This window comes from Chlorocebus sabaeus, chromosome 5 (assembly GCF_047675955.1).
Source record: "Chlorocebus sabaeus isolate Y175 chromosome 5, mChlSab1.0.hap1, whole genome shotgun sequence".
In the NCBI taxonomy this organism is placed as follows: Eukaryota; Metazoa; Chordata; class Mammalia; order Primates; family Cercopithecidae; genus Chlorocebus; species Chlorocebus sabaeus.
Genome location: NC_132908.1, coordinates 15347817 through 15373160, shown reverse-complemented (window position 1 = coordinate 15373160; position 25344 = coordinate 15347817). Strand labels below are relative to the sequence as shown.

The 25344-nt window shown below is 49.6% G+C and overlaps 1 protein-coding gene across 2 annotated transcripts in view; it reads left to right on the top strand.

The window, feature by feature from the left end:
- ABCC6 (ATP binding cassette subfamily C member 6) overlaps positions 1-25344 on the top strand; it is a 76301-nt gene that overhangs the window by 8957 nt on the left and 42000 nt on the right. For both annotated transcript variants that reach the window (XM_007986569.3, XM_037989817.2), the window contains exons 5-12: positions 111-236; positions 2336-2397; positions 5736-5867; positions 10232-10435; positions 11633-11810; positions 15651-15812; positions 22530-22622; positions 25034-25237. In XM_007986569.3, coding sequence (XP_007984760.3) covers positions 111-236; positions 2336-2397; positions 5736-5867; positions 10232-10435; positions 11633-11810; positions 15651-15812; positions 22530-22622; positions 25034-25237 — 1161 coding nt within the window. The remainder of the gene's footprint in view (positions 1-110; positions 237-2335; positions 2398-5735; positions 5868-10231; positions 10436-11632; positions 11811-15650; positions 15813-22529; positions 22623-25033; positions 25238-25344) is intronic.

The window sequence follows — 25344 nt, the reverse complement described above, 5'->3', positions numbered from 1 at the left end:
TCTTGCCCTGGATCCCAGCATGGATACTGACCTCAGCATCAGAAACCTTTTCTCTCCTCTAAGGACATTCCTCTGCCTCCTTTCCTAACCTTCTGCTTTCCCTCCCACAGGGCTTCCAGAGTGACCCTGTCCGCCACCTGTCCACCTACCTATGCCTGTCTCTGGTGGTGGCACAGTTTGTGCTTTCCTGCTTGGCGGATCAACCCCCCTTCTTCCCTGAAGACCCCCAGCAGTCTGTAAGTCACCAAGTTCCAACCTCATTCCTGTTTCTCTTTGAGGTCTCAGTCTCCCCCAAGTGACCAAAAGTCTCTAATTTTTTATTCATTTAGCCATTCAGCAAAATGTGTATTGCATTTCTACTCGATGCCACAGTTGGCAGACTTTTTCTGTATGGGCCGAGAGAAAATATTTTAGACTCTGTGAGCCATACAGTGATCTCGGTGGCAACTACTCAACTCTGCCATTGAACACAAAAGCAGAATATGTCAACAAATTGCATGGCTGTGTTGTAATAAAACTTTATTTGCAGAAACAGGCAGTGGGCCAGACTTGGTCATAGTTTGCCAACCCCCCTCTATGCCCTAGCAAGGGCCTAAGGATCTGTGGTGAACAAGCAGATAGAGTTTCTGTTCTCATGTAGCTACTGGTCAAGTAGGGGAACCAGACGTTGGTCACGTAATTAAACAAATATGTTAGAAATTGGCTGGGCACAGTGGCTCATGCCTGTAATCCCAACACTTTGGGAGACTGAGGCAGGTGGATCACTTGAGGTGGAGAGTTCAAAACCAGCCAGGCCAACAGGGTAAAGCCCCATCTCTACTAAAATTACAAAAATTAGCCAGGCATGGTGGTGCACGCCTGTAATCCCAGCTACTCGGGAGGCTGAGGCAGGAGAATCCCTTGAACCCAGGATGTGGAGGTTGCAGTGAGCCGAGCTTGTCCCATTGCACTCCTTCCTGGGTGACAAAGAGCAAAACTCCACCTAAAAAATAAAAAATAAATAAAAAAAAAAAAGGAGAAAACAGAAAATTACCCCTGGAGTGAGTGCTCTGTAGAAGTTCATGAGACATTTACAATAGGTAACATTGAAGCAGTTTGTGAAACTAAGAAACAATTCTTTTGAGGAAGAGACTGATCTGACATCTTATAAATAGAGGTTCAAATGGGCTGCATGCAGCAGATCACGCCTGTAATCTCAACACTTTGGGAGGCTGAGGAAGGACGATTGTTTGTGCCCACGTGTTCTAGATGAGACTAGGCAATGCAGTGAGACCCCCATCTCTATAAAAAGTTTTGAAAAAATAGCCAAGTGTGGTGGCGCAAGGCTGTAGTCCCACTACAGAGTAGCTCTATATAGAGTCCCATAGAGTAGCTCTGTGGAGGCTGAAACAGGAGGATTGCTTGAGTCCAAGAGACAAAGGCTGCAGTGAGCTATGACTGCACCACTGTACTCCAGCCTGGGTGACAGAGGGAGACCCTGTCTCAAAAAAAAAAAAAAAATTGCTCGAAGGCTTGAGAATAATTAAAACTATCATAGAAATCTTTTTTGCACCTACAAGAGTAGCAACAAAATTTAAAAGCTGATAAACTGTGATGGCAGAAATGTGGTGAAATGGGCACCTTTATGCCTTATTGGTAAAGAGTACAGACTGTTGTAATCTTCCTGGAACACCCAACAAAATCCCATGACAGGTCTCTCTTCACAACATTTGCCAAGGGATATTGTCAAGGATCTCATTATCTTCGTTATGTAGGGTCCTTGCTTCTGAGATGCAAAGCAAGGTTTTGGTTTCAGTATAATCACAGTTGTTCTTCTGAGCCACTGTTAGTTCTCACCTTATGGACATTGTCAGGCCTGTGGCCCAACCTCTTTTTACCCTGCCTGCTGGGAAGCACCAAGCTCACTGGTGTGCACCTCTGGCAAGGAGACAAGGCACCTCGATGTGTACTTTCAGTACTAAATACACGGTCAGGGCTGGGTGCAGTGGCTCAAGCCGTAATCCCAGCATTTTGGGAGGCCGAGGTAGGCAGGATCGCTTGAGGTCAGGAGTTTCAGGCCAGCCTGGCCAACATGGTGAAACCCTGTCTCTACTAAAAATACAAAAAATTAGCTGTGTGTGGTGGCGCACACCTGTCATCCCAGCTCTTTGGAAGGCTGAGGCAGAAGAATCGCTTGAACCCAGGAGGCAGAGGTAGTAGTGAGCCAAGATCATACCACTGTACTCTAGCCTGGGCAACAGAGTGAAACCCTGTCTCAAAAAAAAAAACACAGTCAGTTCATCCTACCTTCCTGCTCTTGCCACATACTTCCCTTCTCCATTTCTCTCTGTTGCAGAATGCCTGTCCAGAGGCTGGGGCATCCTTCCCCTCCAAAGCCATGTTCTGGTGGGTTTCTGGGTAAGTAAAGTCACAGGGAAGGGTTGGGGTGGTACCTCACCCACCTGCATTTGCTGCTCTGATTCCCACCCATGGCCCTTCCTCTATGCTTACAAAGGCCAGCAAGGCTTTCTCCATCCCAGCCTCAGTGCTTTGTTCTTCGTGTTCAGTGTTCACCATCTGCATCCTGTTCCCATTCACTGACTGGAGTGAGATCTGGATTTGAATCCCAGCTCTGCCTTTCAGCAGGCCATATCACAAACCCCCGGAGCCTCAGTTTTCCTCTTTGTAAAATGGGGATGACTCAACCTTCATGAGACAGACAATGCTTAGTGCTTGCACACAGCAGGTGCTTGATAGTAATAGAATTGTCTCCAATACTTGACTTCAATCATTCCATCAACATTTAATAAGCACCTACTATGTGCTAAGCCCCAGGGGTGAGGAGATAAAGGAGCAAGTGTCTACTTTCTGGAGGGTTCCAGGCAGATAGAGAAAACAGCTGCTTCTCCTGGGCCAGCTCACCAGGCACTTGAGGATATGCTCCCTCCTGACCACACTGCATTCAGACCTCAGTAGCACCTGACATGTGGATTTGAATCCTGGCCCTACCACTTCCTAGCTGTGTAGCTTTGGACAAGTTACTTAACCTCTCTGTGCCTCAGTCTCCACTCCTTCAAAATGGGATTAATAATAGCACCTACCTCATAGGGTTGTGAAGCTTAAATAAGATAAGATCCGTAAAGCACTTAGAACAGGGCCTGGCACATAATGAGTGTAAGTGGTAATTTTTTTTTTTTTTTTTTTTTTTTTTTTGAGATGGAGCTCTGCTCTTATTGCCCAGGCTGGAGTACAATGGCTTGATCTTGGCTCACTGCACCCTCCACCTCCCGGGTTCAAGCCATTTTCCTGCCTCAGCCTCCCGAGTAGCTGAGATTACACGTATGCGCCACTACGCTCGACTAATTTTGTATTTTTATTAGAGACAGTGTTTCTCCATGTTGGTCAGACTGATCTCAAACTCCCGACCTCAGATGATCCACCCGCCTTGGCCTCCTAAAGTGCTGGGATTACAGGCGTGAGCCACTGTGCCTGGGCTATTTTTTTTTTTTTTTTTTTTTTTTGAGACAGAGTTTCACTCTTGTTGCCCAGGAAGCAGTGCCACGGCACGATCTCAGCTCATTGCAACCTCCACCTCCCAGGTTCAAGCGATTCTCCTGCCCCAGCTTCCTGAGTAGCTGGGATTACAGGCGCCTGCCATCACGCCCAGCTAATTTTTGTAGTTGTTTGTAGAGACAGGGTTTCACCATGTTGGTTAGGCTGGTCTCAAACTCCTGACCTCAGGTGATCCACCCACCTTGACCTCCCAAAATGCTGGGATTACAGGCATAAACCACTGCACCTGGCCTAAGTGGCTATTAAATAAATGAAAAATATCAGGCTTTGGGTGTATGAAATTGGTAGAAAGAGCTTAGAGGTTTTCTAAACAGCTCTACTAGCGGGGCCAGTCCCTGCTTCCCCAACTGAAGCACTTATGGACCGCTCTTGATGCTTACTTGTCCTATTGGGGCAAAAATTAAATTGAGTCACTTTTTTTACTCTAATAAACTGTTTTTAAAAAGAAATTTTCTATCACTGCTAAAATAGGAAAAATCTATAGCATCACTTGCCATATAGGAGAACTCCAAAAATAATTTCGGGGAAAATCAAGCACATTGGTAATTTCTATGTCGGAACAGCTGCTTCCCCAAGTTGGCTCTTCATTAGAAAAGGGAATTTGGTGGCCTGGTGCAGTGACTCACACCAATAATCCCAACACCTTGGGAGGCTGAGGCGGGTGGATCACCTGAGGTCAGGAGTTCGAGACCAGCCTGACCAATATGGTGAAACCCCGACTCTACTAAAAATACAAAAATTAGCCAGGTGTGGTGGCAGGAGCCTGTAATCCCAGCCACTCAGGAGGCTGAGGCAGGAGAATCACTTAAACCCTGGAGGTGGAGGTTGCGTTGAGCCGAGATCACACAAGTGCACTCCAGCCTGGGTAACAGATTGAGACTCCATCTCAAAAAAATAAAAAGAATAAAAATAAAAAAGAAAAGGGAACTTGGCGAGGCTTAGAGAAGAGTCGGAGAACAGAACAACCTTCTGACTGGTGTCATCAGAAAGATTAAAGAGACCTGAGACCAGGCGCAGTGGCTCACACCCATAATCCCGACACTTTGGAAGGCCAACCCAGGCAGATCACTTGAGGCCAGGAGTTCGAGACCGGCCTAGCCAACATGGCGAAATCCTGTCCCTACTTAAACACAAAAATTAGCCAGGTGTGGTGGCTTACACCCGTAGTCCTAGCACTTTGGGAGGCTGAGGTGGGAGGACTGCTTGAGGCCAGTAGGTCAAGACCAGCCTGGCCAACATGGTGATACCCCATCTCTACTAAAAACACAAAAATTAGCCAGGTGTGATGGTGGGCGCTTGTAATTTCAACTACTCGGGAGTCTGAGGCATGAGAATCGCTTGAGCCAGGGAGGTGGAGGTTGCAGTGAGCCCAGATCGCACCAGTGCACTCCAGCCTAGGCAACAGAGTGAGACAGAATAATAATTTAAAAAATAAAACTGAGGGAGGAGTTCAAGCTTCTTCTACAACGATAGTTTTGGACAATGGATTTCTGATTCCCAGGCAAATGTCTGTTTCCCTTGCCAAGGGCTATCCCTTGGTTTAGCCACTTAATCTCTCTGCATTTCTATTTCCTTCCCCATCTGTAAAATAGATCTATAATAATATACTCATACACTTATACAATTATAAACTATCAATTTACAGGCTGGGTGTGGTGGCTCATGCCTGTAATCCCAGCACTTTGGGAGGCTGAGGCAGGTGGATCACCTGAGGCCAGGAGTTCCAGACCAGCCTGGCCAACATGGTGAAACCCCATCTCTACAAAAAATACAAAAATTAGCTGGGTATGGTGGTGGGTGCCTGTAATCCCAGCTACTCAGGAGGCTGAGGTGAGAGAATCGGTTGAACCAGGAGGTGGAGGATGCAGTGAGCCAAGATTGCGCCATTGCACTCCAGCCTGGGAGACAGTGCAAGATTCCATCTGAAACAAACAAACAGTCAAACAAACCATAATCATCTATCTTATGGGCTCACGTAAGAATTAATGAGACAGTCTTTGTGAACTGAGAAGTGCCCTCTAAATGTTAGATGGGGTTAGTGAATTTCTTTATTTTTACCCAGGGGCCAGTAGAGGTACAGAGAGGTAAAGTAACTTACCCAGGATCACACAGCTACTTGCCTGGCCAGGATCCTGCAGGGGTGAATGGCAGGAAAAGCTCGCCCTGGTGCCCGTCTTTTGCAGGCTGGTCTGGAGGGGCTACAGGAGGCCACTGAGACCAAAAGACCTCTGGTCGCTTGGGAGAGAAAACTCCTCAGAAGAACTTGTTTCCAGGCTTGAAAAGGCGTGGATGAGGAACCGCAGCGCAGCCCGGAGGTAAGTGAGTGGAGGTGGAGAACTCACCAGATGCTCCTTCAGAAAAGCTCATCATTGGCCAGGTGTGGTGGCTCACGCCTGTAATCCCAGCACTTTGGGAGGCCGAGGCAGGCGGATCATGAGGTCAGGAGTTCAAGACCAATCTGGCCAACATAGTGAAACCCCATCTCTACTAAAAATACAAAAATTAACTGGGCATGGTGGCGGGCACCTGTAATCCCAGCTACTCAGGAGGCTGAGGCAGGAGAATCGTTTGAACCCAGGAGGCAGAGGTTGCAGTGAGTGGAGATCTCACCATTGCACTCTAGCCTGAGTGACAGGCCGAGACTCCGTCTCAAAAAAAAAAAAAAAAAAGAGAAGAAAAGAAAAGCTCATCATTTGACCCCCAGTCCAGCCCCCAACACTACTCTTGCTGCCCTGCCGCCTCCCCACCTTACCTTCCGACTGATCCCACTAAGTAGTAACTGCCGATCAGGCTCAATATATGGTTCCTCCCAGAATGCATCACAGGTTCCTACAAACAGGGAACTCAAGGCAGAATGGCAGGCAGGAAACAGAAGAGGTATTTTAAGGCCAGGGTGGAGGGTTGGGAGGTGACTCATAACATGCAGGCAGCTGCTCACTTACTGTATAACCTGAGCAATTCCTTTCCTGGGCCTCAGTTTTCTCATCTGTTCAGTGGGGATGTCGTTAGCCCCAGCTCATAGCTTATGGGGATGAAAAAAAGATGGTTTATGGAAAAGAACTTGCAAATGTCTTGCAAATGGGAAGTGCTCAAGCACTGTTAGTCATCCAGAGGGTGTTGAAATCCTTGGAGCTATCCACTCTGTCCACTCCTGCCCTCAGTGGCATCTCTGGAAACTTCTCTGAAGTTTCCAGAATGCCTCATTTGAGAAATTCTGGTCTAGCTTAATTAGCCTGCAACATAGGATTAGATAAAATTGGGTTAAATGCTGCCCTGCCTTCGAATAGTGATGACCTTGGACACATTGCTTAATCTCACCGGAGCTTGGTGTTTCAGGAGACAGAACAAAAAAGTAAGTTAGCTCTGTGGGAAGACTAACTAGGTTTCCCTGCATACTCTGGGACTGTGTGCTAGTTGTTGCAGATGGCTGAATCCCACACATTAAGAGAGAGGAGAGACTGATACTATAGGCTCACATAGTAAGAGGATCTAGCCTCAGGTGTTGCTGGATCCGGGGACTCACATGATGTCAGGATTCTCTCCCTTCATCTCCCACCCCAACTATTATCTATGTGTTGGTCTCTCCATAAGGCCTGTCCCTTCCCATGCAAGTTCAGCAAACCCCAGCAGAATGAGAGAGCATCTCCCTCTTAACATCCGTATAGAAAATCCCAAGGAAGGCCTCTAATTGGCCTGGCTGGAGTCACGTGCCTGTCAGGGGCCAATCCCATACTCACAGGGCTGGTTCCATGACTGTGGTCCCTTCAAAGCCACAGAAGAGGGTAGGGGCTGTTCCCACAAAGGAATGGCATGTGTTTTTCCAAACAGAATGAGTAGTATGAGCGAACCAAAACATCACTTCTCTCTGTCACCCCAGGCATGGTTTGCTGGAACCCCTTTACTGGGTTGGTTGGTTGGTTGGTTTTTTGAGACAGAGTCTCACTCTGTCACCCAGGCTGGAGTGCAGTGATATGATGTCAGCTCACTGCAACCTCCACCTCCTGGGTTCAAGTGATTCTCCTGTCTCAGCCTTCTGAGTAGCTGGGACCACAGGCGTGCACCACCACACCTGGCTAATTTTTTTTATTTTTTTAGTAGAGACAGGGTCTCACCATGTTGGCAGGCTGATCTCGAACTCCTGACCTCAGCTGATCTGCCTGTCTTGGCCTGTCAAAGTGCTGGGATTACAGGTGTGAGCTACTGCGCCTGACTCATCCTCTACCTTTAAATGATTTTACAGAAGTGGCAGAATTCAGTCCACGGGGGCTCTGGGAGGAACCTCTGCCAAGTCCCGGCATCCCCAGCCAACATGAAAATTACAGGTCACCCACCACTAGAACTAAACAGTAGAAACATTCTCCAGAACTGTTTGAGAATCCTCCCATAAACAGTTGACGGAAAGAAAGGGGAAAGACGGGGTTATACAAAGACCAGGCTCCCTCAGCTTCTGAACCAACCAACTGCACCCACGGAGAACTTTGGTTTCCTTTCTGAAGTATTTTGCAATCACTGGGGGAAGGGAGACGGTGTCCTCCTAAGAGGTCACACAACAGCCACCTGCTGGTCAAGTCAGCTTCCCAAGGTATGTTTGGCGCACATGGGCCTTTGTGGTTGTTTGTATTGTTTTGTTTTTTTAATAAGTTGCCAATATTTAAAAATTTGGAGCGATCCCATAAAAATCTGGAATTCTAGACTGGGCACAGTGGCTCGCACCTGAAATCCCAGCACTTTGGGAGGCCAAGGCGGGCAAATCACATGAGGCCAGGAGTTCAAGACCAGCCTGGCCAACATGGTGAAACCCCATCTCTGCTAAAAATACAAAAATTAGCTGGGTGTGGTGGCGAGTGCTGTAATCCCAGCTGTTCGGCAGGCTGAGGCAAGAGAGTCCCTTAAACCTGGGAGGCAGAGGTTGCAGTGAGCTGAGATCGCGCCACCACACTCCAGCCTGGGCGACAAAATGAGACTGTGTCTCAAAAAATAAATACAAATACCAATAAATAAAAATAAAAATCTGGAATTTTGGTCTCAAAGTAGATCTGGCAAACCTAGGCCACATCTTCACAAGGCAGTATTAGATTGGATTTGGGTAGAGTCTGCAGCATTGGACAACGTGTACAGTCTTCAATTTGCTACAGTCCCTATCTCTCTCTCTTTTTTTTTTTTTTTTTTTTTTTTTTTTTTGAGACGGAGTCTTGCTCTGTCGCCCAGGCTGGAGTGCAGTGGCCGGATCTCAGCTCACTGCAAGCTCCGCCCCCGGGTTCACGCCATTCTCCTGCCTCAGCCTCCTGAGTAGCTGGGACTACAGGCGCCCGCCACCTCACCCGGCTAGTTTTTTGTATTTTTAGTAGAGACGGGGTTTCACCGCGTTAGCCAGGATGGTCTCGATCTCCTGACCTCGTGATCCGCCCGTCTCGGCCTCCCAAAGTGCTGGGATTACAGGCTTGAGCCACCGCGCCCGGCCCTTTTTTTTTTTTTTTTTTTTTTTTTTTTTTTTAAGAGTCTGTTTCTGTCACCCAGGCTGGAGTACAGTGGCGCGATCTCAGCTCACTGTAAGCTCTGCCTCCTGGGTTCAAGCGATTCTCCTGCCTCAGCCTCCCAAGTAGCTGGGACTACAAGCGCCTACCACCATGTCCGGCTAATTTTTGTATTTTTTATTAGAGGCAGGGTTTCTCCATGTTGCTCAGGCTATCAGGCTGGCCCTGAACTCCTGGCCTCAGGTGATTCGCCCGCCTCAGCCTCCCAAAGTGCTGGGATTACAGGTGTGAGCCACCGTGCCCGGCCTCTACCACACCCTTTTGTATCCCGCAACTCACACCTTGCCCATGTCACTCATGCATATGCCCATGCCTTGCCCCACCATCATTTGTGAGATCTGCACTAAATGGTCTTCAGTCCAGAGACCAGACATCAGACACTAATCTGGACGTCTTCCTTGATGGGAGGTGAGACCTGCAGGAGAGGAAAACGCTTGCTATGGAGCCTGCAGGCTAAACACATGGATTCTCTGGGGCAAAGAGCTTGAATAGAACTGAGCAAAAACTCCAGCCAGAAAGAAAACTTCTCAGTCAACTCTTCCCCGACCCCACTTTACAGATGGAAACACTAAGGCTCAGAGGAGAGGAGACAGAGCAGGCATTGGAATCACAGTCTCCTGGCTCCAAAGCCAAGTTCTGTCCACCCAGCCAAGCTCCTTCCTTCCTTCTATAAATTTTTGTAACAGTATGTGCAGGGGGCACTCTCATTAGGCCCTTTGCACACATCACTCAATCTGTTTTTCCCATTCATTTGACAAGTGTTTATTGAGCTCCTACTGTGTGCAGGAGCTGGACTTGATATTAGGGACATCTTGGTGGAAAACACAGGCAAAGTCTACCCACCTGGCTTCTCAGGGGTCTTAGGATGGCTGGGGAGTGCCTGGCACGTAGTAGGTGCTCAACACATGTGCTTTCCCATGGCCATCTAAGAGGCCTCAGAGTGCCCTCCTGCCATGCCCCCAACTCCTGTGATTGTCTCTTAAGTGGCTACTCAGGGTGATAAGGAGGAACGGGTGAGGGAGCCAGCCTGGATCCACACCCACCCATCTCCATTGTTTGGAAAATAACCCTTTAATGCCTGGCCCTGCTGCTGGCAGCTGAGAGTATAAAATGGGACCCAGAGCCAATCTCTTCCCTCCCCTAAGGCACACCAAGGCAACAACATTTAAAAGGAAAGGCAGCAGTGACATGGAGGCTCCAGATACTGAGCCATTCCTACGGCAAGAAGGGAGCCAGTGGGGCCCACTGCTGAAGGCCATCTGGCAGGTGTTCCATTCTACCTTCCTCCTGGGGACCCTCAGCCTCGTCATCAGTGATGTCTTCAGGTTCACTGTCCCCAAGCTGCTCAGGTGAGTCCCAGACTTCAAGTGCTCTGCTAAGGTGGGTGGTCTATTAGTGGCATCCTTCCAGGGCCAGGGGGCTTCAGCTCTCCTGCCTCTGCTTATATATCTGCTGCTCGGGACACTGGAGGGTGGGTGAGAAGGATACTGAGAAAGGGAAATGGTTAATGAGAAAGTGACTGACCCCCAGAAGGGCAAATAAGCAAGTTCTTACCTGACTACATCAATTAGCTTTTGCTGTAAAATGCCCCAAATGTGAGTGGCTTAAAATTACAAGCATTCATTTATTTAGTTCATGGTAATGTGGGTCAGTAATGTGGGCTGGGATCAGCTGGGTGGTTCTTCTTTTCTTGGCTGGGTTTTCTCATGTGCCTGCAGTTGTGTATCTGAGGCTGGGATGGCTGTCTATGCTCCATGTGGGTTCCCATCCTCCAAAAGGCTAGCTCAGACTTGTTCATGTGGCTGCTTGGGAGGGTTCTAAGAAATAGGCCAAAAGCCACATTTTCTCTCGAGGCCTAGGCTCAGAGCCAGCATGGCTTTACCTCCACCATACTCTGTTGGCCAAAGCTGGTTTTGTAGCCAGCCCAGATTCAAGTGGTGTCTGCTCAGCTGCCATAACAAAGCATCACAGACTGAGTGGCTTAAACAACAGAAATGTATTTTCTTATGATTCTGGAAGCTGGAAGTTCGAGATTAGGTATCTTCAAGGTGGTTCCATCTGAGGCCTCTGTCCTTGACTTGCAGTTGGCCACCTCCTCCCTGTGTCCCCATGTGATCTTTCCTCTGTGTGTGCCCCCTGGTGTCTCCTTGTGTGTCTGCCTTTTCTCTTCTTATAAGGACCCAGTCAGGTTGGATTAGGGCCCAGCCTAATGACCTCATTTTAACTTCATTGCCTCTTTCATGGCCCTATTTCCAAATACAGTCACATTCAGAGGTACTGGGGGTAGGGGCTTCCACATATAAATTTTGTGAGGACACAATTTAGCCCATAACAAGTGGGGACAAAAACTCCACCTCTTGATCTTGAGGAGCTGCAGTCAGATTGAAAAGGAGTATTATGGACAGTGGGGGAAATAACGGAGACCATTATTGCAAAAAAGTCAACCACACCGACTGATCCTCCACACCTGGCCTGGTCTGGGCAAAGGCCACACCCATGGGCACCTCCTCTCACCAGCTGTACCTTCTCCCTCCTTCCCCTGCAAGCCTTTTCCTGGAGTTCATTGGTGATCCCAAGCCTCCAGCCTGGAAGGGCTACCTCCTCGCCGTGCTGATGTTCCTCTCGGCCTGCCTGCAAACGCTGTTTGAGCAGCAGAACATGTACAGGCTCAAGGTGCTGCAGATGAGGCTGCGGTCAGCCATCACTGGCCTGGTGTACAGAAAGGTGAGCCCTGGGGGACAAGTGCAGTCCTCGCAGACCGGGAAAAGCAACATCACTGAGCTGATGATAGTGTTATCAGCAGCTGAGAACGCATTCAGTCCTTACTTATTAGAGTCACTCAGGATACAGTCTCACTTCCTTAGTTATTTCTCTTTGTTTATATATATTTATTTTTTTGAGACAGAGTCTCACTCTGTCACCCAGCCTGGAGTGCAGTGGTGCAATCTCAGCTCACCGTAACCTCTGACTGCTGGGTTCATGCCATTCTCCTGCCTCAGCCTCCTGAGTAGCTGGGACTACAGACACGTGTCACCACGCCTGGCTCATTTTTGTATTTTTAGTAGATAAAAGGTTTTGCCATGTTGGTCAGGCTTGTTTCAAACTCCTGGCCTCAAGTGATTTGCCTCACCTCCTTAGTTATTTCTGTAAGGTGTCGTGTGATCTGAGAGGTAACTCTGACCTCATCCTGTCACACACACACCCGCCTCCTCCCATGCTCACTCTCCTCCAGTCACACAGGTCTCTTTTCAGTTCCTCAGATATTCCAGGTACCCACCCACCTTGGGGCCTTTGTAGTTCTCACTGCCTAGATACCATTTCCACTCTCCCTAATCTAATTTTAATTTTTGAGCCTAATTTTAACTTCCACTTATTCCCCCTTGAGGATAAAGGGTTAACCTTCTGATAAGGTGGCCTGTCAGTTATGTTCCCAGACAATACTGCTTGTGGTAAAAATGACCCCTAGGCTGGGCGCAGCGGTGCACGCCTGTAATCCCAGCAATCTGGGAGGCTGAGGCAGGCGGATCACTTGAGATCAGGAGTTCAAGACCAGCCTGGCCAACATGGCGAAACACCATCTCTACTAAAAATACAAAAATTATCCAGGCATGGTGGCACATGGCTGTAATCCCAGCTACTCAGGAAGCTGAGAAAGGAGAATCCCTTGAACCCAGGAGGTGGAGGTTGCAATGAGCTGAGATTGTGCCACTGTACTGCAGCCTGGGTAACAGAGCAAGATCCCATCGGAAAAAAAAAAAAAATTGCATCTGGGCTGGAAGTTCTGTCCATTGACTGTGAATACCTGATTGGAGGCCACAGCTTTCGACTTCTCTCGGTGCAGTGGCTCTTGTCCCTTCAGGGGACTCTGGAAGCTAAGTCCCTAGACTGCTGCTGCAAGAGCTATTGGCTCTTGTGGGGTATGGAGCATCTGAGCCAGGGCAGGTCCCATCCCATGTAAGTCTCGCTCCTCGACACCTGAGCTGTCACCTAGGGGAGGAGGGGACAGAGGGAACAGCTCCTGGATGGCCGAGAGGGCAGCTCTTGATGCTGTCCTGCCAGAGTGCTATGTCCCAGGCTCATGTTCCCCTGAGCATGCCAGTGCTGGGTGTGTCCTATCCTGCCTTGAAAGTCCACATTTCCTTGAGCCTAAGAGGAAGGCCGCCTGAGCAGGCGAGCAGGCGTTGATCTTCCTTTTTCTCATCCACCTGCTGGGAGGCCTTCTTTGATCTCTCAATGAGATTAGATCCCTCCTCTCTAACCTCTGGGCTTTTTTTTTCTTTTTCTTTTCTTTTCTTTTTTTTTTTTTTTTTTTTTGACAGAGTTTTGCTCTCATCGCCCAGGCTGGAGTGCAATGGCACAGTCTGAGCTCACCGCAGTCTCCATCCCCTGGGTTCAACCGATTCTTCTGTCTCAGCCTCCCGAGTAACTGGGATTACAGGTGTGCGCCACCATGTCCCACTAATTTTGTATTTTTAGTAGAGACGGGGTTTCACCATGTTGGCCAGGCTGGTCTCAAACTCCTGACCTTAGGTGATTCACCCACTTCAGCCTCCCAAAGTGCTGGGATTACAGGCGTGAGCCACCGTGCCCAGCCTTGGCTGCTTTTTTTATGGTACTCATCATAACTGCCATTAAAGCATGAGTGATAGAAATCTTTTTGTTTTGTCTTATTTTTTGAGACAGAGTCTCACTCTGTCACCCAGGCTGGAGTGCAGTGGTGCGATCTCGGCTCACTGCAACCTCTGCCTCCTAGATTCAAGCGATTGTCCTGCCTCAGCCTCCTGAGTAGCTGGGATTACAGGTGCCCAACAGTACCTGTATTTTTGTATACACAATTTCTGTATTTTTACTAGAGACGGAGTTTCGCCATATTGGCCAGACTGATCTTGAACTCCCGGCCTCAAGCAATCCATCCTCCTCGGCCTCCCAAAGTGCTGGGATTACAGGTGTGAGCCACCATGCCCGGCCAGTAATATAAATCTTTATTATAGAGCCTTGTTCCCCACCTCAAACTCCAGTCCTGGGAGAGCAAGCCTGGTCTCTCTTGTTCACAGCTGTATTTTCAGTTCCCAGCTCAGTGTGAGTCACACAGTGGGCACTCTTCGAAGATTTGTTAAGTGGAGAATTTGTATGCACAGTCATTCCTGGATCACTTCTTCACTCCCTCACACAGTCACAAAGAGAGGACTACATGTGGAATTTAGCATTCAACAGGCTGGAAAAGGTCCACTGTGACCCCAGGGTTAAGGCAGTGAAGCTGTCAGAGAACCAGGTTGGTGTCAGAGAAGCACATGAAAAGTCTCACCTTTGTCATGCCTTCGTTACCCTGGGTTCCATTCCTTGTGTAGGAGCTTACAAGGCCTGTGACTTTGGGAAAGTTGCTCAAGTTCTCTGTGCCTCAGTTTCTTTAGCCATAGAATGGGGTTAGTAAATGTTCATTTCATTGATTCTAGTCTCACATTTTTTTTCACTCTAATACTTCCAAAATTGAGGTGTCTCTTACATGTCTTAATTTAACTGGAAATGGTATTTTCCTTGGTGAGAGAATAATAGAGAGCATTTTATCCAGAGCATTTTTTTTAAAGACAGGGTCTTGCTCTGTTGCCCACGCTAGAGTGCAGTGGCACCACCACGGCTCACTGCAGCCTCAACCTCCTGGACTCAAGTGATCCTCCCACCTCAGCCTCCCCAGTAGCTAGCTGGGACCACAGGCACACACAACCATGCCTGGGTAATTTTTTTTTTTTTTTTCCTGAGACAGAGTTTTGCTCTTGTTGCCCAGACTGGAGTGCAATGGCTTGATCTTGGCTCTCTGCCACCTCCGCCTCCTGGGTTCAAGCGATTCTTCTGCCTCAGCTTCCCAAGTAGCTGGGATTACAGGTGCCTGCCACCATGCCCGGCTAATTTTTGTATTTTCAGTAGAGACAGAGTTTCACCATGTTGGCCAGGCTGGTCTCAAGCTCCTGACCTCAGGTGATCTGCCTGCCTCGGCCTCTCAAGGTGCTGGGATGACACGCGTGAGGCATTGCACCCAACCCCCTGGCTAATTTTTAAGTGTTTTTGTAGAGATTGGGTCTTGCTATGTCACCCAGGCTGGTCTCGAACTCCTAAGATCAAGCAGTCCTCCCACCTCAGCCTCCCAGAGTGGTGGGATTATAGGCAGGGGCCACTGCGCCTGGCCTGGCATTAGACAGAATGAATATGGTAGTGCCTGCTTGGTACCACTCACGGCTGTGAGCACCCCAGACATGATGAGGCTGTGCCTTTAGCACAGTGCCTGGGATATGGTGAGCACTGGGCAGATGACCACCATTATCCATGTTCATCTGGTGTTTTCGTGCATGTTATTCATTATTACGTCTCCCGTGCTTTAGGAATCTTGGAGAATTTTCATTTTTGTCGTCTCTGTGGATCCTCAAACAACCCTGAGAGGTTGGCCTAAGAGACTTTACTCACCCACCTCGCAGACGCATGAAGTGGGGCTCAATGGGTGGAGAAGCCGTCTGGGATGTCCCTCTGTCCTGGCCTCCCCTCTCTACTTCTCTCCTTCCGCCCACGCACCAGGTCCTGGCTCTGTCCAGTGGCTCCAGAAAGGCCAGTGCGGTGGGTGACGTGGTCAACCTGGTGTCCGTGGACGTGCAGCGGCTGACTGAGAGCATCATCTACCTCAATGGGCTGTGGCTGCCTCTTGTCTGGATCGTGGTCTGCTTCGTCTATCTCTGGCAGGTGCACGATGGGAGGAAGACGGGATTTGAACAGAGTCCCCCACCCCTCCTTCTCCCCCTCCTCCTCCCCACTCTCACCCTTCCTCCTTCTCACTTAGCATTCAAGAGGCTGGAAGAGGTCCGCTGTGACCCCAGGATTAGGGCAAGTTTGAGGCTGTGGGAGAACCAGGTTGGTGTGAGAGAGGCACATGAAAGATCTCACCCTGGTCCTGCCTTCATCACCCTGGATTCCATTCCTGGTATAGAATCTTACAAGCCTTCCTCCCCACTCCCCCTGCCCCGGCCTCCTCCTCCTGCACCCCTTCCCTCACCCTCCCTCTTCCTGCATCCCCCCCACCTTCTGCCCATGTACCCACCTCCTCTTCCTGTACCCCTTCCTTTCCCTCCTTCCTCCTCCTCTTCCTCTTCCTGTCTCCTGCTCCACCTTCTTCTTCCTATCTGCTCCCTGTCATCTTCCCTCCCACTTCTTCCCTTCTCCCCTCTTCCTCTACCCTCCTCCCTCCCCTCTTCCCTCTCCTCCTCCCTCTCCTTCTAGTCCCTTTCTTCCTCTTCCTCTCCTCCTTTTCCTCCTCTCCTTCCACCCCCATCTCCTCCTTCTCCTCCTCCTCTAATCCTGTCTCCATTTGCCTACTATTGGCTGATATAATGGGAAAAGTCTTCAATAAGGATGACCTTCACTTGACCTTGGGCAGGAAGCTCACCTTCTCTGGGCCTCAGTTTCCTCTGTAGAATGATGGTGATGATGATGATGACATTGACACTTCCCCATGTGCTATTAGGGTACCCAGTAGGCAACTTAACCATGTTTTGAAGTTACCAGTAACCCTGGGGCACCACCACAGCCACCATCCACAAAACACAAGAGGAGAACATTTTAGGGGGAAAAAATTGCTATTTCATGTTCAAAAGACACAAAGTAGCCATCAGGACACAACCAAACAAACCAAACAAAACATTTGCTTTCCAACTTCGTTCCTTTAACTTTGTGGTATAGCATTTTCTTTTTCTAAATTAAAATCAGACTCTGGGCTAGGCACGGTGGCTCGTGCCTGTAATTTCAGCACTTTGGGAGGCCCAGGTGGGTGGATCACTTGAGGTCAGGAGTTCGAGACCAGCCTGGCCAACATGGTGAAACCCCATCTCTACTAAAGGATACAAAAATTAGCTGGGCATAGTGACGGATGCCTATAATCCCAGCCACTCAGGAGGCTGAGGCAGGAGGATCGCTTGAGCCTTGGAGGTGGAGGTTGCAGTGAGCCGAGATCATGCCACTGCACTCCAGCCTGGGTGACAGTGTGAGACTCTGTCTCCCAAAAATAAATAATAAAAATAAAAATAAAAATAGACTCTGTATCGGGAACTGCCTAGGCTCAAATCCTGCTTCTGACCACTTACGAATCCGTGTGCAAGGAACCTACTCTCTCTCTGCCTCCTGTTCTTGTCTCCAACGTGAGGATCATAATTAACAGGCGCACCCCTGCCCCAGAGGTGCTGAGGCATTAACGAGCCATACATAGAAAGCACGTAAAACAGCACCGGACACACAGCTGCACCCTGTAGGTATTTGTAATATTATCATTAGTTACTTTTCCATAAAGAGTAAGACAGTAGATATTTTTTACACTGGGGACCATACCGCCTCTCCTGCAAATATTCACCTCTGCCCGTGGAGTGCAGAAGTGGCCGTAGACCATACTAAGCAAACAGGCATGGTATTCCTCCAGTAAAACTCTATTTATGGATGCTGACATTTGAACTGCGTATCATTTTCATATGTCATGAAATAGTATCCTTCTGATTTTTTTTTTTTTTTGAGACAGTGTCTCACTGTGTTGCCCAGGCTTTAGTGAGATGGCGCAACTTCGGCTCACTGCAACCTCTGCCTCCCGGGTTCAAGTGATTCTCCTGCCTGAGCCTCCCGAGTAGCTGGGATTACAGGTGTTTGCTACCACGCCTGGCTAATTTGTGTAGTTTCAGTAGGGATGGGGTTTTGCCATTTTGGTCAGGCTGGTCTCGAACTCCTGACCCCAAGTGATCCACCCACCTCAGCCTCTCAAAGTGCTGGGATTATAGGCATGAGCCACCATGCCCGGCCTGATTTTTTTCAACTATTTAAAAATATTAAAACTATTAAACATTTTTGTGCAGCTCATAGGCTCTATGAAAACAGGCGGAGGGATCCATATGTCTCCCATATAGATACTATATGCCATGGTTTACAAAGCCCTGGTTAGGTTTTTGTTTGTTTGTTTGTTTTGTTGAGGCGGAGTCTTACTCTGTTGCCCAGACTTGAGTGCAGTGGTGCAATTTTGGCTCATTGCAACCTCTGCCTCCCAAGGTTAAGCAATTCTCGTGCCTCAGCCTCCCTAGTAGCTGGGATCACAAGGGTGCACCATCACACCCAGCTAATTTTTGTATTTTCAGTAGAGATGGGGTTTTGTCATTTTGGCCAGGCTGGTCTCGAACTCCTGGCCTCAAGTGATCCGCATGCCTCAGCTTCCCAAAGTGCTAGGATTACAGGCGTTAGCCACCATGCCTGAATCCTGGCTAGGTACGTTTCAGGTATAATGGCTATCAAGCCTGAGGTGGAAGGATCGCTTGAAGCCAGGAGTTTAAGACTAGCCTGGGCAACATACCAACCAGAGAAATCCCGTCTCTACAAAAAAAATTTTTTTTCTTTTTCTGCTTTTTTTTTTTTTAGACGGAGTCTCGCTCTGCAGCCCAGGCTGGAGTGCAGTGGCGCAGTCTCAGCTCAGTGCAAGCTCCGCCTCCCAGGTTCACACCATTCTCCTGCCTCAGCCTCCTGAGTAGCTGGGACTACAGGCGCCCACCACTATGTCCGGCTAATCTTTTTGTATTTTTAGTAGAGACAAGATTTCACCTTGTTAGCCAGGATGGTCTCGATCTCCTAAAAATTTGTTTTTAATTAACTGGGCACGGTGGTGGTGCACACCTATAGTCATAGCTATTTAGGAGGCTTAGGCAGGAGGATCGCTTGAGCCCAGGAATTCAAGGTTACAGTGAGCTATGATCATGCCATTGAATTTGAGCTCTGAGACAGAGCAAGACCCTCTTTATAAAAATTGTAAAAGATGTTTTGTTTTGAGACAGAGTCTCACTGTGTCGCCCAGGCTGGAGTGCAGTGGGGCAGTCTCAGCTCACTGCAACCTCCGCCTCCCAGGTTCAAGCGATTCTCCAGTCTCAGCCTCCTGAGTAGCTGGGATTACAGGCATGTGCCACTACATCTGGCTAATTTTTGTATTTTTAGTAGAGACCAGGTTTCACCACATTGGCCAGGCTGGTCTCAAACTCCTGACCTCAGGTGATCTGCTCACCTCAGCCTCCCAAAGTGCTGGGATTACAGGCATAAGCCACCATGCCTGGCCTTGTAAAAACTGTTAATGGCATTTTGATCATAATTGTTGAATACTCCAAAAAAAATCTAATGCTCATGCATATGGTTGTTTTTGCTAGGACTACGGGCCAGGACCTTTCCCAATGCCTTCACCTTGTATTCCAGGGCCTTGCAAACAATAGGTAGGTGCTTAGCAATTACAACATAAGGCACTCAGTGCTTGATGAGCAGTGCATAAATGTCATCATTAGGAAGAAAGAGAGGGGCCGGGCGCGGTGGCTCAAGCCTGTAATCCCAGCACTTTGGGAGGCCGAGACGGGAGGATCACGAGGTCAAGAGATGGAGACCATCCTGGCTAACACGGTGAAACCCCATCTCTGCTAAAAAAAAATACAAAAAACTAGCCAGGCAAGGTGGCGGGTGTCTGTAGTCCCAGCTACTCGGGAGGCTGAGGCAGGAGAATGGCGTAAACCTGGGAGGCGGAGCTTACAGTGAGCTGAGATCTGGCCACTGCACTCCAGCCTGGGCGACAGAGCAAGACTCCGTCTCAAAAAAAAAAAAAAAAAAAGAGAGGGAGAGAGGAAGAACATGGGAAAATTCAGGGCAATTGATCAGGTTGACCCCACCGCTGCTAAAAATCAGACGAGACCAGGCAGGGCATGGTGGCTCACGCCTGTAATCCCAGCACTTTGGGAGGTCAAGGCCGGCAGATCACTTGAGGTCAGGAGTTCAAGATCAGCCTGGCCAACATGGCAAAACCCCGTCTCTACTGAAAATACAAAAATTAGCCAGGTGTGGTGGCATGTGCCTGTAATCCCAGCTACTAGGGAGGCTGAGGCAGGAGAATCGCTTGAACCTGGGAGGCGGAGGTTGCAGTGGGCCAAGATCACACCACTGCACTACAGCCTGGGCAACCAAGCGAGACTCCGTAAAAAAAAAAAAATTAGATGAGACCAACAAGACATCCATAGGTAATGCACCATGTTACTTTGCATGTTACTTTGCATACTACTTTTCCTGCCTCTTGGTAGACAGTTCCTAACATCACCGTGAGATCTCGGTGAAGGAGGAGTGGACATTGGGGATGCTACAGTTTAATGATACCATTTTTCCCCCAGACAGAGATGTTCATCTTCCGCTCACATTCCTTTGAGTGTTTTTCCAACCCCTGCTGTGGGCTGCTGTTTACCCTCTGGGCACTTCTCCACTAAGCCACTAGGTAGCGCCATTGCTGCATAAATGAAACAAACTGGCCCAAGGTTAGAAAATAGTGTTCCCAGGCCAGGCAGGGTGGCTCAAACCTGTAATCCCAGCACTTCAGGAGGCTGAGGTGGGTGGATCACTTCAGATCAGGAGTTTGAGACCAGCCTGGGCAACATGGTGAAACCCCATCTCTACTAAAAATACAAAAATTAGCCAGGCAGAGTGACACCCGCCTGTAATCCCAGCTACTCAGGAGGCTGAGACAGGAGAATCGCTTGGGAAGCGGAGGTTGCAGTGAGCCAAGATCACGATACTGCACTCCAGCCCGGGTCACAGAGTGAGACTCCATCTCAAAAAAAAAAAAAAAAAAAAAAAAAAGTAAATAGTGTTCCTAAGGACTGAGAGGGGAAACTGAGGCACACAGACTGGAGTTGGGGTGGGGTTCCTCGAGAGAATGGGTCCAAATAACCTGTGAAGGAATCTCAGAAAGTCACAGCAACTTAAAAATTACTTATTCTAGCCCCACTTCCACATTTTCCACATACAGAAACCAAAGCTGAGAGGGGGAAGGTAACCATCCCAAAATCACTACTTTGGTTGGGGAGCAGCGTTGCCAGGGAAAACACAGGACATCCAGTGAAGTATGAGTTTCAGACAAATGGGAGAACTTCTCAGTGTATGTCCCAAATACTGCACGAGACTTAGACTAAAACCTTCTTCACTCTTCATCTTCAAATGTAACTGGGCATCCTGTATGATGATTTGCTAAATCTGACAACCCTCATGAGGGGTGAAATGAAGATTAGGAAAACAATTAAACGTAATAAGAGAAAATGCCAAATAAGAACAACTCTATTCCCATTTTGCAGACAAGGGAATTGCACCTTAAGGAGGTGACTTGCCCCAAGGCCACACTCACAAGTGTCAGGGTCAGGATTTGAACCAGGTCCTGATTCCATAGGTCTCAACTTTACCGTTGTGGCTGGGAACACCCCCTAGTCCCACTCGTGCGTGCGCACGATCTGTCTTGAATATAACCCTCTCCCCGTCATGTAAGAGGGCCATTCCCCTCCCTGACATTGAAGGACCCCACCTTCAGCAGGCATCTCCTGTCACAGCAGACCCCCATGAGCCCAGATCCCCGAGACCTGGTGGCTGCCCTTATCAGATTCCCGGACATCCCCATCTTAAGACCCAAGTCTGACCACCTTCGGGATCTGCAGTTGTGTTACAGGAAAGGGGTCCTGATCCAGATCCAATGAGAGGGTTTTTGGATCTTGTGCAAGAAAGAATTCAGGGCGAGTCCATAAAGTGAAGGCAAGTTTTTTGTTTTGTTTTTTCTTTTTTCTTTTTCTTTCTTTTTTTTTTTTTTTGAGATGGAGTCTCATTCTGGCACACAGGCTGGAGTGCAGTGGCGCGATTATGGCTCACTGCAACCTCCGCCTCCCGGGTTCAAGCGATTCTCCTGCCTCAGCCTCTTGAGTAGCTGGGATCACAGGTGCCCACCACACCCAGCTAATTTTTATATTTTTAGTACAGATGGGGTTTCACCATGTTGGCCAGGCTGGTCTTGAACTCCTCACCTCAGGTGATCTGCCCGCCTTGGCCTCCCAAAGTGCTGGATTACAGGCATGATCCACCACACTGGGCCAAAAGCAAGTTCTTCAGGGAAGTAAAGATTTAAAAGAATGGCTACTCCACAGACAGAGCAGCGCAGAGGGCTGCTGGTTGCCCATTTTTATGGTTATTTCTTGATGATATGCTCAACAAGGGGTGGATTGTTCATGCCTTTCCTTTTTAGACCATATAAGGTAACTTGCTGATGTTGCCATGGCATTGGTAAACTGTCATGGCACTGGTGGGAGTGCAGCAGTGAGGACAACCAGAGGTCACTCTCGTAGCCATCTTGCTTTTGGTGGGATTTGGCCGGCTTCTTTACTGCAACCTGTTTTATCAGGAAGGTCTTTGTGACCTGTGTCTTGTGCCGACCTCCTGTCTCATCCTGTGACTTGGAATGCCTTAACCGTCTGGAAATGCAGCCCAGCAGGTCTCAGCCTCATTTTACCCAGCCCCTATTCAAGATGGAGTTGCTCTGGTTCACGTGCCTCTGAGAGCTGTGCTCCTCGGGATCTCCTGACATCCTGCCCCCTCTGTCCCCAGCTCCTGGGCCCCTCCGCCCTCACTGCCATCGCTGTCTTCCTGAGCCTCCTCCCTCTGAATTTCTTCATCACCAAGAAGAGGAACCACCATCAGGTTCGGCTTTGGGGAAAGGGACGGACCAGGCAGGAAGCAGGGAGGAAGCCACAGGTCCTGGTGTGGGAGATGGGGAGGGGAGAGTTGAGTGCGAGCCCACGTGTCTGGCTTTGTTCTTGTCGTCTGTGAGCTGCCCATCACGCAGACCTGCACCCCTCCCGTCACCATCTCAATGGACAGTGGCGCCGTCCCTCTAGTGTTCAGGTCACAGGCCCTGGGTCAGTTCAATGCCTTTTACTCTCACATCCCATCTGTCAACAGATTTGCTTGGCGTCACCTTCCAAATGCATCCAGAATGTCACCCTTCCCAGCGCAGGCTCTGCAAACCCCATGGTCTCTAACCCAGGTCATAGCAGCAAGCCCCTGGCGCACTCCCCGCTTCTGCCCTCAGCCTCTCTCCACTCCCAGCCACAGCAGACCTGTGCAAACCAAATACGTCGCACCCCTCCTCTACTCAGACCCACAGCGGCCCCATTTTCCTCAGACTGAGCCAAAAACCCACAGCGGCCCACCAGGCCCACCCTGAACTGGCCTCATGGCTTCCAACCTCACCTTCCACCCGTCTCCCTCCCTTCCCTGCCTTCTCCCCCACATCCCCCGTCCTCAAACCTGCCCGATTTCACACATCCCTCCAGGCCTTCGCTTTAGCTGTTCCCTCTGCCTGGATCACCCTCCCTCCCGAAGACCCTCCGTCAACTCCCTCGCCACCCTCCGGCCAGGAAACAGCACGTCCGTCCCTCTCCTCCCAGCAGCAGCCTCTCCTGTGCCTGCCCTGGGTTCATTTTTGCTTTTTTTCCCCCCGCACAGCACTTCCCACATCCTACAGGGCCCCGCAGGAATCACCTGGCAGGGGTTGATTACCTTGTTCTCCTTAGACTGGAAGCTTCGCAACAGCACAGGCCACTCTCTGTGGCAGACTCAGCATCTAGTTAGTGCTTGGCAGGCAGAAGGTTCTCAATACTTACTGTGTTTGTGAACTATGGAAGAAAGGAAGGAGGGAAGAAGGGGAGGAGAGAGGAAGGGAAGAAGGAAAGGAGGGGAGGAAGGAGGGAGGGGAAGGAGAGAAAAGAAGGGAAGAAAGGAAAGATAGGAAAGGGGAGGAAGGACAGAGGGAAGGAGGGAAGGAAAGAATTGAGGGAGGAAGAGAAGGAATGAGGGAGAGAAGGAAGAAAGGGGGAGGGAGGGAAGGAAAGAAAAGGAAAGAGAGAAGGAAGAAAGGGAACAAAAGAAGAAGAAAGGAGAGAGGGAAGAAAGGAAAGAAAGGCGGAAAAGAGAGACGGAGGGATGGGGGATGGAGGGAAGGAACTTATTTCCTCTCTTGGCCCAGCTGTCCCAACGTCTGTCTGTCACCTGGGCTGTTTCTCCATCTTCCTGCGTGGCCTCCTCTGAAACACTCTAGGCTGGGCACGGTGGCTCACACCTGTAATCCCAACACTTTGGGAGGCCAAGGCGGGCAGATCACCTGAGGTCAGGAGTTCAAAACCAGCCTGGCCAGCATGGCATAACCCTGTCTCCACTAAAAAATACAAAAATTAGCCAGGTGTGGTGACGTGCGCCTATAATCCCAGCTACTCAGGAGGCTCAGGCAGGAGAATCGCTTGAACCCAGGAGGTGGAGGTTACAGTGAGCCAAGATCGCGCCACTTCTCTCCAGCCTGGGCGACAGGGCGAGACTCTGTCTCAAAAAGAAAAACCTTCTCCAGGCAGCTGCTCCTCTGATGATAACCTCGCCCCCAGCCCCATGGTGAAGCACAGGGGATCCTGAATTCCTCTGCCTGACTGCAAAGTGCCAAGTGACCCTGCTCACAGGCTCCTCTGGCCACATTGAGTGTCCTCTGAGTCATGCTATTCCCTGTGCCTGAGTTTTTGCTGCCCCCCCTTTCTCAAACCCCTTCCCTCCCTCTCCAGCTCCATCCCCCCATCCTCTGCCTGCTCAGCACTCACCTCCTGGTCATTTAAGATGTAGCTCAGGCTGTAATCCCAGCACTTTAGGAGGCTGAGGGCAGAGGATCACTTGAGCCCAGGAGCTCGAGGCCAGCCTGGGCAACACAGTGAGACCCCAACTCCACAAAAAATGTAAAAGGTTAAAAAAAAGACGTAACTTGGGCATCAGCCACCTCCAGGTAGCCTTCCTGACAGTGCCATACCCGGGTGGGCTCAGGCTGCCTCTGTTCTCCGGGCATCAGAGGCTTCCTCCGTGGGGTGCATTGTCCCGGGGCAGATCCTGCAGAAGTCCAGGTACAGGATGATGGTGGTTGGACCAGGACTGAGGGACTGAGACGCTGAGAGGCAGACAGGTTTGGGACACAGCTTGGCAAGGTGAATGGGATTTGCCGAAGGGTGGCTGGCAGGGTGCGGGGAACAATTCTCATCTGTTCCTGTCTTCATCTCTCTTTTTCCCTCTGATCCCAGGAAGAGCAAATGAGGCAGAAGGACTTGCGGGCACGGCTCACCAGCTCCATCCTCAGGAACTCGAAGACCATCAAGTTCCATGGCTGGGAGGGAGCCTTTCTGGACAGAGTCCTGGGCATCCGAGGCCAGGAGCTGGGCGCCTTGCGGACCTCCGGCCTCCTTTTCTCTGTGTCGCTGGTGTCCTTCCAAGTGTCTACATTTCTGGTGACGTCACTCTAGTCTCTATGCTAAGCAGCACTGGGGAAGGAGTGCGGGGGTGGGGGCAGGGTGAGGTAGGTGGAGCTCCCCAGATCCTACCACCCTGTCCGTCA